The sequence below is a fragment of the Meleagris gallopavo genome, chromosome 26, assembly GCF_000146605.3.
Source record: "Meleagris gallopavo isolate NT-WF06-2002-E0010 breed Aviagen turkey brand Nicholas breeding stock chromosome 26, Turkey_5.1, whole genome shotgun sequence".
Lineage (NCBI taxonomy): Eukaryota > Metazoa > Chordata > Aves > Galliformes > Phasianidae > Meleagris > Meleagris gallopavo.
Window position 1 is genome coordinate 45,252 of NC_015036.2, and position 17,920 is coordinate 63,171.

The window sequence follows — 17,920 nt, forward strand, 5'->3', positions numbered from 1 at the left end:
TAAGTACAAGCAGCGATTAAATATAAGCAGATCTATTTTACACAGCAGTTTTATGAAAGAAAACTCCATGAAACTCTGTCTATAGTTTCTGGAGATTGGAGATCTATGTGACCTTCCCTTTCATTCTGAAAAGAATATGATAAAAGAATCTTTTCATAGACCAATAATCACACCTCTTTGTGGATCTGTTACTATACCTGGCTTCAAGTAATCCAGCAGATCCACACATGCTCACATAGCCTGGAAAAGAAAATCAGTCACCTACTACTCGGAGGACAAAAAAACCTTTGCAATAGAGAAAGGAAGCCATGTACAGATATGAAGATTAAGGATGAATACTCTAAATCAAGAATGTACTAAAAAACTCCAAGACAACTGACCCATTCTCCCTTACCCCACTGTCCCCCAAATCTTATCTAAATACTCTGAAAAACATTCTGCACATACAGAGAACATTTTGTAGAAGAACACAGGCTACAATATAGTTCTGTACTTCAGAACTTTAAGAATAAACGATGTGGCAGAAAGAAAACAAAAATAGACATATGAGTTAAAGTTTGGGCATGTACTCTGTCTGAACTGGAGACTAGCTAGCTAGTAAGCTATCTAGCCAGATGCAAACTTCCACATCCAATTTACTGCTCATGATAAAGAACACCACCAAAAATTCAAGGTTAAAAACACAAATCACCATCATGCATCATGTATGCCATTCATTCTATGGATGACAGTGCAAGATATTCTGAGAAAATTCTTTTGAGACATTACCGTAATTCTTTTGAAAGGTCAAAGGTAAAAATATCAAAAACAGTAATTCCACTTCCACTTCAGAGCTACAATATCCTGGAGCCTACAGAGCAGGAACAAATTCATTATGATGCATGGATGTATTCTAGGAATAACTTATTTAACACAGCTAGAAAAACCTCCTTTGTTCCCTGAGGCCAGTGAAGAACTCTGGTTTGTGCTTTACTTCCAGCTCTCCTGTAGTGTCCTTCCTCTGAGGTGGAACAAACTATTCTGGTTTAAAATTAGATAAATCAGACACAAATCTCATTGGCATTTTGCAGAGTGATCCATGCCAACAAGGGCAATGCTCACTATCCCTCACAGCTGCTCTTACGTTAACATTCCAGAAGCACTGGTGGGAGCCCTGCGCACTTGACACAAGCTGCCCCACGCCAAGATAGCTCACGCTGCTTATAGCATTAAAGAATACATAAATATTAAATAAGACTTGTAGAAGGTCCAACTGTAAATCTGTAGGAAGAGCCATCAGCCCTTCAGTTCAAAGCCATTGGTAATAACAAAGTTTCAGTGATCCCACCAGAGAGGTTCTGCTGTCAAGGCACAACCAGCACAGATCATTCAAAAAACCCTCAGACTTACCTAAAGAAAAAAAAAAAACACAAAAATACAACAGTGCCAAGTAATGTTAATGACAGAGGGACGTTGCAAGAGAGAATACCAAAACCAGAACCAAACTTTGAGGGGCTTTGGGAACAATGCCTATGAAAAAGTTCCACGTGTGATACATCACTGATCCAGAGGAGGAAACCCATGCCAAACCAGAGATTACTAGGGCTTAGTTGCAGACAGCCAACTTCCCAAAGTGGCACATCAAATAAATTGATTTTCATTATTCTTACTGAATAGCAAGCTGTGTGACATCTGGAGTGCATCAAGCTGCACAGAAAGCCACATAAGCCTAGCCACAGTACCGTGCTGACAAGGAAAGAAATGAAAAGAAAAAAAAAAAAAAGAGACAAGATACAAAGGAACTTTGTAATGGCAAAAAAGAATTTCAGACCTTGAAAAATAGAGAAGAGTTGCCTAGTCAGCCAGCTGGAACAGTCAAGCTTACTAGGTACATTCAACCTTGTGACGAATCAGCAGATTGAAAACTAGAGTCCTTTCTTTCAGCACACATCAACACTTAAAATCCAAACCTAAGTGACTCTGGTCTTCCCTACTTTCAGACACTTTTCCAGACACACCCTAAATTCCCACCTATAAATCTCTTTACAGCAACCTACCAAGCACACTGCAGTCCCCAGAAATGGGGCAAGGCCTTATCAGTAATCTAGGTTTTGTCTTCTGATATGATGCACTGTGTCACAGATAGTTTGAAAATACATTTTAACAGAAAAGAGCAGCTAGAAAACTCAGCCAGGCCTACGTGATCTCTCTTCTGAGGCTTTTCCTCCTCCCTTTTGCTCCATTTCCTCAACTCCACAACCGACAGAACAGAAAGAGCTTCCACATTCTAACCATCTACTCTGACAGGGCACTATCATTTCCTCAGGAAGTGCTGTAACACTCATCCAAACCGGGCCTCTGCAAATATTCATAATGCGTGCATCTCAGGAGACTGGAAAAACATTCATTTGGAAGGGCAGTGTTTACTCCCGTGCAAGCAGTTGATTTTTTCCCCCAAGCAGCTCTCCTTCAAGAAACACCCACTGCAAAAACGCCTCCAGTTTAAACACAGAAAATTACATTTTTAAGAAGGAGAGTATCAAATACCATCAAGAAAGGCTCCTTCTATACTCTCCTCTGTGAAAACGTGTAAGCTCCTCACTTGTGTCGCCACACAGCTTGAGGTTTCATATCACACTGCTCTTTTGCTGGTATTGCCACCATTTCTCACTTGTCCAGCTCCAGCACAATACTGGTCATTGGTGTGAGGGCTGATTGAGAGTGAGGCCACACAGAGTGCAGGACCAGGTGACAGCTTCTGCCATCTTCCAGCAAAACACTGGGGAAGCCCCAGCTACGTACAAGGAAAAGGGTTTCACTCATACAGAAGACAGTTGGTACATGCATGCAACAAGGTCTCTTCCCCACTCCAGAACACAAATACAGGAGGGCTGTGTCACCAGGTGGCAGCACCATGAGCAGCAACCAAACCTTGCAACGACTCCGTCTTCTACAGAAAACTTGCCTAGTGCTTAAGACTTCCTTGTTCTTAGTGACACCTTTCTTCATCAGTAGAGCGCAGAAAGCAGGCTTCCTCAGCACCCTCTGAACCAGAAGCCATTCCAATAGGGGAACAGTATCTCATTCTGCTCACAGCTCTTAGGCCAGGAATGCACCAACCCACAACGCATCCCACACCTCAGTCAGGCAACAAGCCTCTGCACCAAGCAAGAGCAACAGGTGAATGGCTCATGACCACACCATCCTCTCTCAATATCAGAATTCAGGAAGGTTATTCTTTCTCAATATCAGAATTCTGCAAGGTTACAACTCACAGCTCTTGAAAAATGCAGATACCTTAGCAGTTTCTCACTTTTTAAGTGAGGCTGTCGCTTGAAAGATCCCCCTCTCTTTCAAGGAAACACCTGGTGAAGCTGGACAGCTACACAGAGTCACTTCTGCAGCTCCTGGGACCCCAATGGGGATTAGCGTATCAGCTAGGTTTTTTTGAGAGCATAATCGTCAGAGAAGGCCGAGCAAAGACAGTTAAGCAGCCTCAGCCCTGGGTTCACCACCTTCACTCCCTAGACAGTGTCAAGTACCAAGGTGTCTTCCCTCAGACAAGGATGCAAGGAACTGGACTGCAGGTCACAGGTACCAGTGGAGTGGAAAGACGAGAGAAGAGAAGAGAATTTCTGTTGAATCCTTCCAGCTGGCTTCTCCTTCATTCAGTTCTCACCTGTTGTTGTGTTGTCACCAGTCTTAGGTTTGGATTTAGACTTGAAGGAGAAGCGTTTGATGAGGCGGTGGGAGAAGCTGCCAGCTTTCTTCTTGGTGGCAGAACTAGCAGTGACGTTGGACAAGTCATCATGTGACTGGCTGAGGCCAGCTTCCTTCTGCTTACTCCTTCTCCGGAAGATGAGTTTGGTACCACTCCGAAGAAAGCTAACTGCAAAGACAGGAAGGGGATAGCAATCATGATGTTATCCTGCCCTGGCAAGTCTCTGGGACGACAAATACATGCTGTTATCTGGCCACTCTCAAACAAGAGGCCATCATTCCAATAAGCAAAAGCACACAGGTCAAGTGAGTCCTAGCTTTTAACTGCAAGGCAAAGTCCAGATTCAGCACAGACTGCAATATAAAGTTATTTTCCTAAAAAACACGCCCCCTGTACATAAGCTTCCTTTTATGCAGCCATCTACTTGAGGGGAGTCATGGAGAACTTAATTTAAAGTTAAGAGCTGATGTTTAAAATGACTGGGAATATCACAGTATGGAGATACCCACAGCAACACACAACAGGGAAAAGGCTTCTCGGGCTAGCCCATCTTATGGGCATCTAGATTAGCTGGTCATCAAACTCTCAGCACAACTGTTTGCAGTTTCACAATATGCGCAAATCTGGAAGAAAAAAACAGTGATGGCTCCTGAAGACATAGAGAGGCAGGACAAGATGAAAATGCTGCTCACTGGCAGCCCCAAAAGGGAACACAAAGGCATATCCAAAACCTGCCCATTATTCAGTGCTACAACAGTATTTTCTATAGATAGTGGGGTTCCTTGCCAACGACATCCTGGTTTGTATCAGGAATGGCGTGGTGAGCAGGACTAGGGAAGTCATCCTTCCCTTGTATCTGCATTGGTGAGGTCTCACCTCTAATAATTCATTCAGTTTTGAGCACCTAAGTACAGAAAGGACATTGAGATGCTGGAGCAGGTCCAAAGAAGGGCAACAAGGCTGGTGAAGGGCTTGGAGGCCTACGAGGAGACACTGAAGGAACTGGGGCTGTTGAGTCTGGGAAAAAGGAGGCTGAGGGGAGACCTTACGGCTCTCTTCCAATATCTGAAAGGTGATTACAGCAAGAGCGGGGCTGGTCTCTTCTCACTGGTGACAGGACATGAGGAAATGGCCTCAAGTTGCGCCAGGGGAAGTTTAGGTTGGATATCAGGACAAACTTCTTTACCGAAAGGGTTGTTAAGCACTGCAATAGGCTCCCCAGCGAGGTGGTTGAGTCACCATCCCTGAATGTGTTTAAAAACCATTTGGATGTGGTGCTCAGGGACATGATTTAGTGGAGGGTTGTTAGAGTTGGGGTAGTATGGTTAGGTTGCGATTGGACTTGACCTTCAAGGTCTTTTCCAACCTGAGCAATTCTATGATTCTTTCTTTTTCTTCCTTTTTTTCCCCAGCTCACCAGGTCTCTTGTGCATCTGGGCCACATAACTTCACTTGACATGCAAACAGAAGACCAACACAATTCTGAGAAACAGATTATTGGCTTGCCTTTGCTTAGGGAATTTGTAGCAAGCTGAAATGATCATGGCTTCAAGCAAACTAATCCAAGTCATGCAGTCTGTCCAACTGACACAAACCTGGATATTCCAGAACAGCAGCCCAGTCATGGCAGGCCTACCCTTCACTGTTTAAAAGCTGGGAGTCTGTGGGGGACATTCTATAGCATTGCAGGCCAGAGGTGCTAGCTACTTTGATGGTAATGGAGAAAACAGAGCGTATCAAGGTCCACACAATCTCCATCTCTGCACCACAGCAGCAGAGTTTAGAGGAAGAATCGCTATTGACAGATACATGTCTGATCTGAAAACTCAGAGGCCAAAACACTGTCTTCAGAATATGCAAGCTGCAGAGATCTCACTTCTTCCTCAGGAACAACAAGCTGACATTAGCTACTGGCCAACAGTTCACCCTCACCTTTGTGATCTTTCAAGCTCCTGGTTTCAAGGGCTCCTGTGGAGCCAGTTTCAGACTCAACATCTTCCACAGACGGTCTCTCAGAGATGTCAGATCGCGTTGTCTCATCCAGCTCCTGACTGGCTCTTTGTTCTGACGGTGACGCTTCCAGCAGCTGTGATGATTCAGTGGAATCATGCACCTGGTCGGATGCACAGACTGCCCCAGTATCCCCATATACTGTGGCCTCCATGGATGCAGCATAACCCAGAGAAAGCGCCATTTCATCTTGAGCAAGAGGTACCTGGAGGATGTTAGAAGGTCAGACAGGAAGACAAGATCTAAAGCATTGCCTTTATCTCCAGTTTTGATCATCCATGATAGAAAGCACAGACATGCAATGGTCACTTATTTTTTTGCTGAAACATACTGGAAGATACCCGATTCCACTACATTTTGCAATACTTCCCTCACTCCCATAAGAAAGTCCCAGGATAACTCAGATTCTCCACAAGGTTTCCCAATTGGCTGCATCAACAGCTTCCTCTTCTCCTGCCATACTTTGTGAGCTTCCCATGGCAGCTGCCCTGCAGACTAATGAGGTAACCTTGATGCTTGCTGGGAAATAGGAACAAGCTGCAAGAAAGCAGCAAAAGGGTTCTGCTGAGCAAGTCCCCTGCAATGGGATCTTTTCTCACCATTCCCTACAGTACAGGGTGGTTTCACACACACATTCCTAGAAACAACCTCCCAGAATGAAAATGGAGACCTCTAAACTGCCAGACACCTTGGAAACTCCTGAGATGATCAGCGTGCTACGTTTTGTTGGGGTCTTCTTGGCAGGCTTGTTATTTGTCTCAGTTAGCTGCCTGATTGCTGTCTCAGCCACTGGATCCAAGCCATTGGGCATCTGGCTGCCCCCTGAGAACAAGAAAGACACCAACACTTGAAGTAGCATCCTTCAGCACAGGCAAGAGATCACTTACTGACCATGATGCTTTTAATGGGCTACTGCATGTATGTTACAATAGATAGCAGTATTTATTATAGATTTGCTCAAAGAAATTAAAGAAAGGATGCTCTGCAGAGTTCTCATCTCTTTTAGGCACCTGTTAAGCTTGATTTCCCAACAGGCGCATTATTAAAATACCTTTCCCATTTCCCATTTAAAAAGAACTTCCGAAGACTTACAAGAGGTCACAAAGCCTTGGCCACAAAGCATCCAATGAGCCTAAGCACCCTGTCCCAGAGACAATGAGAAATACGAAGTACAGAGATAAAGCACGAGCAAATTTCTTTGGGTTCAGATACTTTGGAGATGTTTTTGTCAGACAAGGAAACATTCAGATTAACAGATGAGAGAGCCACAGCAGCATTTCTTTCACTTGCTTCCACTTCCTGTCCTTCTGTCCCTTATTCCTCTTCTTCCCTTAGGTACTTGGGCTTTTTCTTCTGCAGCAAATGCAGATGAGTTCAGCAACTCTCATCAGACAGCTGCTTTCTGAGAAAGGCTAAGAAACATCACTGCTCCCCTAAGAAGCCCTGTTTCGCAAGCACTTACGGCTGCTGCTGGACAAAGAGTTGTGAGGACAGCTGCTTTCCAAAAGCACTGTTGTCTTCTTTTCTGTCACTTCTACCTTGGATGGTGACCTTGAAGGTGAATCTTCATAGTGAAGGAGAGGAAGAGACACAGAGACAAAAGTGGACATGAAATTCAGGCAGCTTCATCACATTCTCAAGGCCCCCCCCACACACAGCATCACACACACACACACACACACCCCATCTGCAGAGGCTGCCAATATGAGGCTTTGCAGCAGTCAAGTAGTAAGAAGCCAACCGGAATGACACACAAAGCAGTCCTGTCACAAGCCCTTGTCTGTGCTGTTTCCCAACCCTACCTCACTAAATAGCCAGCACTACATTCACCAAGACATCAGGCCGAGACTGCAAGCAGCAACAACTTGTAAGCAAGGTCAACAGGTTTTCAGGCCTGTATTCAGTACATAGAGCACAACTCATTCAGCAGTGAAGAAAAGAGTAAGAAAGCCAAAATGTTTAGTCCAACATCATGCAGATGTCCCACCCTCAAACAATGTCAGAGAGGCTCATCCCTCCGATATCTCTTTCCAAATACAGAAGATACATCAATACATCAGTTCCCTCCCCTCAATGCTTCCTACTAGTCTCCAGACAGCCACAAGACAGTAACCTGAAAGCCAAAAGTACCATCCACCCACTTCATATTTAGGATACAAGTCCACAGCAAACCCAACATTCAGTGTCTGAACAGCCACCTGGGCAAGACTCCTATCTCAGTGCAGCCTCACCCAGCTTACAATCCACCTTGGGTCGGGACTGAATTGTGGTGACAGTAGTCACAATGGTGCCATCAGGCATGATGGTCCGGTCCATCTCCACCTTCTTTGTGGGGGTGATGCTGGTATGCAGAGATGTGGCATGCTGAGCATTCAGAGATGCAGAAGAATCCTGGTATAAAAGCTACAAAGAATAAAACACAGCTCAGAAGGGACTACCCTCTTCCCAAAATGAAAGGCGGGCATACAAACAACAAAAGCTACCGCTCCGGACACCAAGGAGCCATCCTCACTGCAACATCTGTTGAACGGAAGGGAAGCTCAGGGACTTAGGGTGAGGTGACACATTCTCAGACATTCTCTGTTAGTCTCTTACAACAGGCTCAGACCTAATCACTTTGGTTTCCAGCTATAGTCTCACATTACAAATATTTATAGAGCATGCACTCACAGAGCTTACGAAGTCATCAGCTCACCTCCAATACAATGGTAGCTTCAGCTGCCAGTGCCTGCCCAGCTCCTGAGGCCAGCGAGCAGACCTGTCTCCCAGAGGGCTGTTTGCCCAAGGAATCAAGCAGAAGAGTAGCATGTGCCAGCAGTACAGCTGCAAAAGGAAAAAGGAAAACAAAACACCACACAGCTTCTCAGTGCCTCAGACCTTTCCCAAGGTCCATCTGCTTCTAGAAACTAGACCCACGGGACATCAAAGCAGATCCCCTCGATTCCAGTAGTTCCCAGATTCAGCAGAGGAAGCTCTGCTTTGCTGATCTACAAAACAAACGTTAGACAAGTTGTATTTTTGTAGCCTCCATCAAAAATATGCAGTTGTCTGTACTCTGAGTACAGGTCAAAAAGAATTAAGAGCCTCTGCTCTGTTCTTCCAATACATGTGGACAAGTCTCTGCATCCCTCTCACTGCTTCCAGGTGAGAAAGTTAAAGGGTCCCATGACCCGCACTAAGGACAACTGACTCGAGAGGTATTTCACACACAAGCTCATATAAAGTTTGATACAGAAATCCCTTGCAGAATTTGTAACACATGATTCCAACATAGAAGAATCACAGGCTCAAATCACAGCAAGTTCTTTAGGCAGTTTTGTCTTCCCATCTTAGAATCCATTTTTTGGCTGCCCATACTTACCTTCCCCTTTGCTGCTATTCCCCAGCACCTGTAACTTCAGCTCCTTACTTCTGGGTCCTAACTCACTGTTGAAACAGACAGAAGAACTGGGATTAAGTAGTCTTTGAAGAAATGCCACAGAGTAAACAAGTTCATTTAATATTTTCTTCCTTCAAATCGCCTTTCCAAAGCTCTGGAATGTGTGTCTTGTTTTAGAGGCCTTAAGAAGGAGCAGCAAGGTGAGGAGAATGTAAGTTAATGTCCCATGCTGGGCTGCATAAGCTTCCAGAGCAAGCTAATAAAACTGTCCAGAAATTGAAGTGCTCCTTCCCCCGTACTCCACGCAATCAGCACTCCTGCACATCCAGTTAAAACACGCACCATACAAGGAAGTGGGAAATATGCATGCAAGCTGGGGCCGATCAGTAGTATTTGCAGCCCAGCAACACCAGCAGCACAAACACACGCCACCCAGCACTGCAGACATCGCCTCCACAAAGAGGTCATGCTAGTCTGCCTTTACTGCACCTGCCAGGAGCGTGAGAGACACTTACAGAAAGAGCTCTTCATTCCACTCCATCTCTGCAGCAATGCCAGCACTACCAGCTCTCACTGGCCTTGTCCATTTTTGCTGTGGGGGATTGTCTAGTTCTGCAACACAGCATATCTCCCCAACTCCTGCAACAGAAAAGGAGAGCACATATGCACCTGTAAATGCAAGGCAGAGCTCACACATGCGTATTTCCATTTCAAGACAAACATCCACTTGCTCTAACCTTGCTACCTCCACACTTGCCCTGCTTCAGCTTAGCAGTGTTTTCACATTTACCTCCACTCCTCTGTGAGCCTAAGTTCAGCACACGAAGATTCCGGAGCAACAGCTTTGAACCCAGAGGGGCTTCTACTACACTGTATGGAGACTCTTGGGTCACCTTACTGCTGGATACCTGAGGAATCACGAGAGGAAGACTGATGACTTACCATTTGCTTTTCAGCAGATAGCAGTAAGACACACAACATTTGTGCTTGCATCTCACAAATGCTCCTCATGGGAATATCCACAAAGCCATCTAGAGATAATGCAGATTCCACAAGCTATCAACTTTCGGTGGGCCCGATGTCATTTCAGACATGAAATTTAGGGTAGACACGAAAAGAAACAGATAGGAATGAGCTTTCTGACTACTAGAAGGGGGAACCAAAGGCGACAAGCCAAAGGTCTCTCCCACTAATTCCCCCCACTCCCTGTGCCACAATACCCCAATCATTGTTAAGAATGTGACTACTGTCTAAAAATGAGCCTAAGCCCTCACAGAAGCACTTCAGGGCACAGCATACAAGGCACGAGAATGTTACAGGAAAAGAACCTTACTGTGCCAGTTCCAGCTGTGCAAGCCTTCAGATTCACCATCATGGCTGGCTGTGTGCTGACAATAGTATCCTCGATTAGATCCTTTATGGTGGACAGATCCGCTTTCCCTTCGTTCTTCTCTCCACAAATCCAAAGGAAATGCAGGAATGTCATAAGGAGGCAGACAATTTTTCTCCTTACACAGCTGCAACTGCCTCTCAAGCCTCTATGATGCTAAGCAGCCCTTCTCTCAGAAGGGCTGCCACATACTCTTCTTCCGTCCTCTAACACCTTCTCCCCAGTGCTTAACCGTTGCTGTAATAGTTACCAGGAAAAACAGGCTAAATAAGCAAGATAAACTGACCCTACACCTGTAGTCTCCCTGTTGCAAATTTTGACAATAAAGCCTTTAGGGCTTATTGCATCCTTGCCACCTCATGTAATAGTACCAGCGCACTTTCATAAAAGCCAGATTCCTACATCCGCTAAGGATAAGACAAGGATTTCAATAAAACTAACAACAACAACAACAAAAAAAAAAAAAAAAAAAAAAAAAACTGAGTTGCAAGCACATCTGTGTTCAGCTCAAACCACAAATGCTCATGTGTTCTGAACGCTTTACAAGTCCAAAAAGTAAGATAAAATACTCCAACTCATTTTGCAGCTCCACAGTTGGCAACAGCAGTAGAACCTACACAGACAGAAAGCATTTTTTGCTACGTAGACTCTATTCAGAGTTCAGATGTTATGCAAAAACTCAGAAAGCAGGTATCAGAACTGCTTTAGCTCTCTTTAAGAATGCACTCCTTTAGCACAGGTGAGCTAGTATTGGTTCCAGAATGAAAGAACCCCTTCCTTCACACTCAAAAAGGGCCACAAAAACAAGCTGCCAATCTCTGCACTCTGCAGCAGCCTTCTTCATGGCTGGGCACCGTTTCTGTCCCTCCCACCCTTCCCTCTGCTTGAGTCTAGCCTCTCTGTGTGCTTACCTCACAAGGCTGAAGTCTTGGAAGAACTGAAAGATCCAAGTCTGGTCTGTCCTTGAATATCCATGACACCAGGAGACCCTGATTCTGTATCTCCTCCAAGTGGATCTCCACCTGACCCAGAACAAATACGCAGTCAGAAACGCTCTGTTTTCATTTGGTGTTTCATGCCCTGCTTCACCTTCAGAAACTAAAAGGGCCTCCCCATTACTGCAGCAATAAAAAAAACAAGGAAGAATATAGGTGGTCCTGGGCCTCTGAGAGTAACTGGCTACAGAATATTCATCACTCCATATCCAACTTTCTCACTGCTACTGGATGTCCAGACATCAAAGGAAAAAAAAAATCTTATTTTTTTGGCTGAAGAAAAAGCCCCCAAGACACTCTGATAAAGCAAGTTGGGTAATAATACAGGGTATTTGTGGAGCTACATTATTAACCGCCGTCAAACATAAGTAGAACCGTTTCTAAAGTCTCTAGGAAATCATCCATGGTCTGCAAACTCATTCAGGTCACCAATAGTCTGCAACAACAACACAGCCTGTACAGTATTCTATAGTTCAACTGAAAAGTTCCACATCCATACAAAATAAAGGCATCATTAATACAACAAACAAATGAAATGACAGAAGAACTCCTCCCAGCTCAAAATCTCTATTAAAAACAACAGAACAAAATTTAAATTTAACATAGTTCAACAGAAGTAACTGAAAGAAACAGCTGTTGAACATTTATTTACCCGGAATACACAAAGTCTTCAGTTGAAAGTAAGAGATCTGAGACACAGTAGCCAGACAAGTAACTGGCAAGAAGTTTACAGAAAAGGCAAGACAAATTTGGGACATAAGCACTTGAAGTATTCTGACCATCAGACATACAAAAATCAAGTGACTTCATCCTGACCTGGCCTCTACAGACTAAGAAAAGATGAACAATGATGGCAATTATCAGCCACAACGAGATCAGCAGCAGCCATACTAAACACCAAGGAAGGAAAGGAGATATTCAGAAGGAATGAAGAACCCTTATGTAGGCACAAGAACAAGCCAGCGTGATCTGGTAAACGTACACAGAAAGTTTCATTAAAGCTTTTGAGAGCAAAGACATTCTAGAACAACTTTCCAACTGTAACATCTGCAGTAGCGTGGGACTGGCCTCATACTGTAGAATTGCTCTTAATTCTACCATCTATTCCGATAGCACCAAAGAGTAAGCAGTATCCAAGGAAGATGCCACCAAGAGAAAGAAATCCTTCAGCTTGAGGGAAAAATGAAATTCTGGAGAAGCAAATCCAACCAGAAAGCAACTGTGGAGTTACCACCCATTGCAATTTCAGCTCCTTTTTCTGTGAAAAACATCTCCATCTCCAAAAATTCAACACAGAAACAAAATGAAGGTATTGAGGGGAGTCCTGGCAAGTAAACTATTCTTCACAGTGGGTTTCTTTTTCACACCAATAACAGGACAAAATAATATTTGTACATACACACAGGACACATTTTTCCCTATTTATCACATTGCAAGGAGCTTTGAATTCTGTGCATCTTCTGGTTTTCAAGCAAGTTTTTTAAAAGCAAGCATAGAACACTGCCATACATCATCTCTCTGGTCCCAGATTTTATTAAGATGATGTTATATATCCAAGATCTGCAGAACAATGCTCATAAAACAGGACTCTGCACTCTGATCAGGAAACATTTAGTATTCCACCAGATAGCAGCAACAACTCGGCTCTCTCTCTGGCACAATAAGGCGTTCAGCTGCACTACATCAAGTCCTCCCTTCCTCCATCAGCATAGGGCTATGTAGAAGAATAAGCAAACCAACAAACTTTTCACAACTATTACCTCAGCCTGGAGCAGAGCCAAAGTGACATGATATGTGTCCACAGAAACAGCAACTGCAGACTGCTGGGTTACAGAGACAGGGAATTTCACAGCTTCAGCTGACAGATGACAACACAGCACCTACAGAGAAAAGGAAATTGATAATTTTATATCCCTGCTGAGACACAGATTGGAGATGGCAAAATCTGTAAAAGCAGTAAGTAAAGTTAACCTATTGAGGCAAGACAGAAACATCAGTCTCCAGCCCCAGTTCTGCACTCTAAATATACCATTTAAGACTCCATATATGAGCCAATAAAGATTACTGACAAAGAAGCCCTCTTCTCTGCACTGCAGTGCCCTGATACTCAGGCTCAGCATCCCTACATCTCAGCTTTATCAGATGGATCTCATCCACTGCTCACGCAGAGTTGACTAACGTACAGTCCCTGAGCTGCAATCTCTGAACCGAATTATGGACCCAGCCCACAACCTTCCCCCAGGTCTACCATTCCCATCACGTAGGCATTGACAATCCCCATACAAGACTGACTGCAGAGAAACCCGACATGGCACAACACAGAACAACAAAGCCTTACCATGCTGTGACCTGACTGGCCTTTGCACGTCACACAGCTTATATTTGCTGCTGGTGGTAATTGAGGACCTTCTTCAAATGTGATCTGCACTGAACTCTACAAAAAGAGAACTCCGTTAGTTCCCAGTGGACAAGGTATCACAGGTAGTTTCAAAGAGGATGAACAAGTCTAACATAGGGCCCCAGAGACATTCTAGTCCAATTCCATGAATCCAACCAGCACACAAACATGTCCACACTGCAATTCTGGCTTGTCCAGACAGAGAAATGAAACAGTCCGGGCTTACAAACACTAACTTCAGACAAGCAAGCCTGATTGAGAATGCAAAATTATTCTGAATACCTGTTAACTGTAAGAGAGTGTATTAAACCTTCTTCATCACCAAAACTTTGCTTTTCTTCTCTCTCCTCTCTGCTAATTTCACCCCAATTAAAAATCCAAAAAACACCACCAACAATAAAACCTATCTCCAACATACAGCATCTCAGCTCACGTGCTTGACTAATTCCCGTTTTCCACCTTTCCACGGTTGACCAGATTACAAACTCCACCATGGAAGTATCCCTCTTCCTCATTCAAGGATTTCCCCATGTAACAAGAGCAGTCCTCCACAGAAAATATTTCACAAAGAACAGAAGGCCATGATAAAGAGCTGAGGGCACTGCTTAAAGAAACCTATCCCTTTCCTCACAAGAAGCAAACAGAGTAGGCAGTCTGAACACAGGGAATACTATTGAGGGCCTGCTTCAGAGAACTGTTTTTAGCCACAGCAACTCACTGCAGCAACATCATCTTCTGGAGAGATGTGCTCCAGAAGAGGAGCAACTGCAGCAGAAACTGAAGCATGGCCACCTGAAGGCCTCCATGCCATTTTAGCTGTCAGTCAATCTTTACCTGGCATGATTTCTAGACTCCGCAGTTTGGAAATCCAGGTCACTTTGTTAGAATCAGAGGAATCCAGCGCTTGAGAGATGAGCACAGCATATCAGACAGGGCCAACTGCTGATTATCCAGCACCACAACTATGGTATTCCAAGATGGACAGAGGGAGAAGATGCATTTCTACAGGTGGGAGGCACTTGGCACATGTTACTGCTGATGTGCAGTTCCTTAGAGTTCTCTCTGCAAAGGAAGGCCCTTGCCTATGCACACTCCATCCCAGAAAACAGGGGACTATCCCATCATGTTTGCAAGAGAGGAAGCAGTTTTCATGGCTTGACATGTATAAACCATTGTACCAAGCCAGCCACAGGAGGGTTTCACTAAGCGACGGCTCTGGTAGTCAGAGGAAGAGCAATTGATATTACTTAGCTGGACATGTGCAAGGCCTTTGACATGGTCCTGCACCACATCCTTATCTCTAAGTTAGAGAGATACAGATTTTAAGGGTTGACTATTTGGTGGATAAAGAATTGTTTGGATGGTTGTAGCCATTGTTGTTGTCAAGGGCTCTAAGTCCAGCTGACGGCTAGTCAGGAGTGGTCCCTCCCAGGGGTCCATCTTGGGACTGGTACTCTTTAACATCTTCATGAATTATGTAGCTCATGCAATTGAGTATACCCTCAGCAGGTGGTCAAATGACACCAAAGTAAGTGTTGCAGTTGACAGAATAGTAGAAAGGGATGCCACCCAAAGGGACCTGGACAGGCTCAAAAAACAGCGGCCTTCTTGTGTTTCAAAGAAGCTTATATGCTGGAGGGGGACTGACCTTTTATACAGCCTAGCAGTAATAGGACAAGAAGAAATGCCTTTAAACTAAAAGAGGGAAAATTTAGGTTAGATATTAGGAAGAAATTGTTCACTCAGAGGGCAGTGGGGCACTGAAACAGACGGCTCAGAGAAGACGTGGATGCCACATCCCCAGAGATGTTCAAGGCCAGGCTGGATGGGGCCTTGGGCAGCCTGATCTAGAGGTTGGCAACCCTGCCCATGACAAAAGAGATGGAGGTCGATGATCTTTAAGATCACTTCCAGGCTAAGCCATTCCATGATTTTAAGTGTCACTCCTGACAGCAAGTCCCTCAGTGCTATATACACTATACAAGAACAAACTTGCTTTCAGTCACAAAATAAAAAGCAGGCTTAATAGATTCAACACCAGCAGGATCCAGTGTTTTAGCTTCCACACAATAAACAAAGCAAGCATATCTCAACATTCTGGTTTTCCTCAATGAAGAAGCCACCTTTTCAGGATGTGGACCGCAGGTTCAGCATTAAATCTTGCTACTTGCAGAACTGGAGTAAAGCGAGGAAGAGGAGGCAGAGATGTAAATCAAAGTTTTATAGTAGCTGACATATTAAACACCAAATCAAGTTTGTTGTATCTTATCCACTGTAACTATCAAGTGCATAATCCTACAATGCATAAGCTAGTCTTGTTTAATTCCAGGCCAAAGATTCACTTTCAACAAACAAAGCAGGTAGTCCTACAGCAACTTTATACAGCACACCTTCTTGTTCTTCTTGTACCTCCTTCTCTAAGATCGAGGACATAGTCCAGTTGGTCACAATCAGTCCTAACTTCACAGAAGCCAGAATTGCAACATGGATGATTCCTGTCCTCAGTATTCTTAAGGTACTGTTCGCCAACTTTCTTGGACAACAACGAAAGCTTCTGAGTTTGTTCTGAGCAGACAGTAAAAGAAACAGGACGCAAATGCAACAGGTCCAGTCTCATTTTTACCGCGGCTTCCTTACCTTATTTTGAAAGGTACATCTTTTCATTTTCTCCATATTCAATAACTAAGTACAATCAATTGGCAACAATAAATGAAAATAAGAGAAGACAGTTTGTGGAGAAGGAGCAGCAAAGTCCACAAAGACAGGCATTAATGTATAATTTGATGGACATCTCAACCTTTAATCATCTGTCCACCATGTTTACCACACCTTTGCGAAAGGCCCCATTTTTCCCCAAATGTTTTAGGAACGAAGTACTTTAACTGTTAAAACCTGTCAAAGGATAAGCTCATCCTAAAAACACTGCTGAATAGTCTGTTCTCTGACACCATCGGAGTCTGAAAAGTGATATAACCACCCATCCCCATTTTATAGTGTTAACCAACTAGATCAAAGGCAGAAAAGAGAGGCCAGATATTGCAGCATTTCTCCATTAAAACAAAGCACAATTTCACTTATTGCAGGTAGTCAAGAATGAGAAACTAGGCCAGCCTTTCCAAGTCAACCTAACAAGGCCAAGGAAGAGGTGAAACATGGTGCCACACACAGATTACGAAGACCGTAAGGTGAAGAAGCAAATGACTGAACGCAATGAAAGAATCAGCTGTTTCCTCTTTCTTCTTCCTGCTTTTTTCCTTTCTTTAAAATGAGTAAAGCCAGATAAGGAGAGACTAGGTGTCTCTCTAGCGCAGTCAAACAGCTCCAACAAACCAAATCTGTCAATACTAGCCACAATAAGGAATACCTAGCTTTACAAGCAGGGTCACTGGTACACCTCAAAACAGATAGACACAACATACGTATGACGAAGCCTCAAGGAAGTTTACATTTGCAACAAGTCAATTTCCAGATCCCAGACATGGTCAATTCAATTAGTCAATTCCCAGATCTCTAACATACAGGAAAAAATAATCTAGAAAGGAAACACATCAGCCATATAACAGGAGTAAGCAGTCCTTTACAAATAAGCCACCCGCATTCACAACTGCACAATACTTGTAGAGGCCAATTCTACCAATTTCTTTTGACAACTAAACTTGACTCAAGTCACAATACTCTTTCACACAGCAGTCATCAGCACTCTGTTGCCCTTCTGTAGAAACAAGAGACAACAAAGTTCTTGAAGTACTAAGGCCTGAACAGGCAACGTAAGCTTCCATGACAATACTTGCCGTGGGATTCATGAGCCATATTCGACTTATAGAAGATCAGCACCCCATCCCTCAAGCGCAGTAGAAAGCAACACACAGCAGCCAAAAAAAGATAAACTAGCACACCACCGAATGCTTGCTTTGGACAGTTTAGTCCTGACTATACAGCCAAGTACTTGGTGAGGAGCTTTCCTTCCTCGACCGAAGCCGACGCAACCCCCTCGGCCTCACACCTCCGGTTTCACCGCCCTCACCTCGCCGCCGACGCGGTACCTGGC

General features: G+C 44.1%; 1 protein-coding gene across 1 annotated transcript in view; it reads right to left on the minus strand.

Annotated features, from left to right (window-relative positions):
* Nucleotides 1-17,920, minus strand: part of C2CD2L (C2CD2 like) — a 23,143-nt gene that overhangs the window by 4,104 nt on the left and 1,119 nt on the right. Inside the window, exons 3-15 of the mRNA XM_010723782.2 lie at nt 13,813-13,908; nt 13,235-13,354; nt 11,391-11,501; nt 10,423-10,539; nt 9,880-9,997; nt 9,605-9,728; nt 9,072-9,136; nt 8,406-8,533; nt 7,942-8,113; nt 7,173-7,274; nt 6,399-6,532; nt 5,633-5,915; nt 3,659-3,868 (exon numbers count right to left, since the gene is read on the minus strand). Coding sequence (XP_010722084.1) covers nt 3,659-3,868; nt 5,633-5,915; nt 6,399-6,532; nt 7,173-7,274; nt 7,942-8,113; nt 8,406-8,533; nt 9,072-9,136; nt 9,605-9,728; nt 9,880-9,997; nt 10,423-10,539; nt 11,391-11,501; nt 13,235-13,354; nt 13,813-13,908 — 1,780 coding nt within the window. The remainder of the gene's footprint in view (nt 1-3,658; nt 3,869-5,632; nt 5,916-6,398; nt 6,533-7,172; nt 7,275-7,941; nt 8,114-8,405; nt 8,534-9,071; nt 9,137-9,604; nt 9,729-9,879; nt 9,998-10,422; nt 10,540-11,390; nt 11,502-13,234; nt 13,355-13,812; nt 13,909-17,920) is intronic.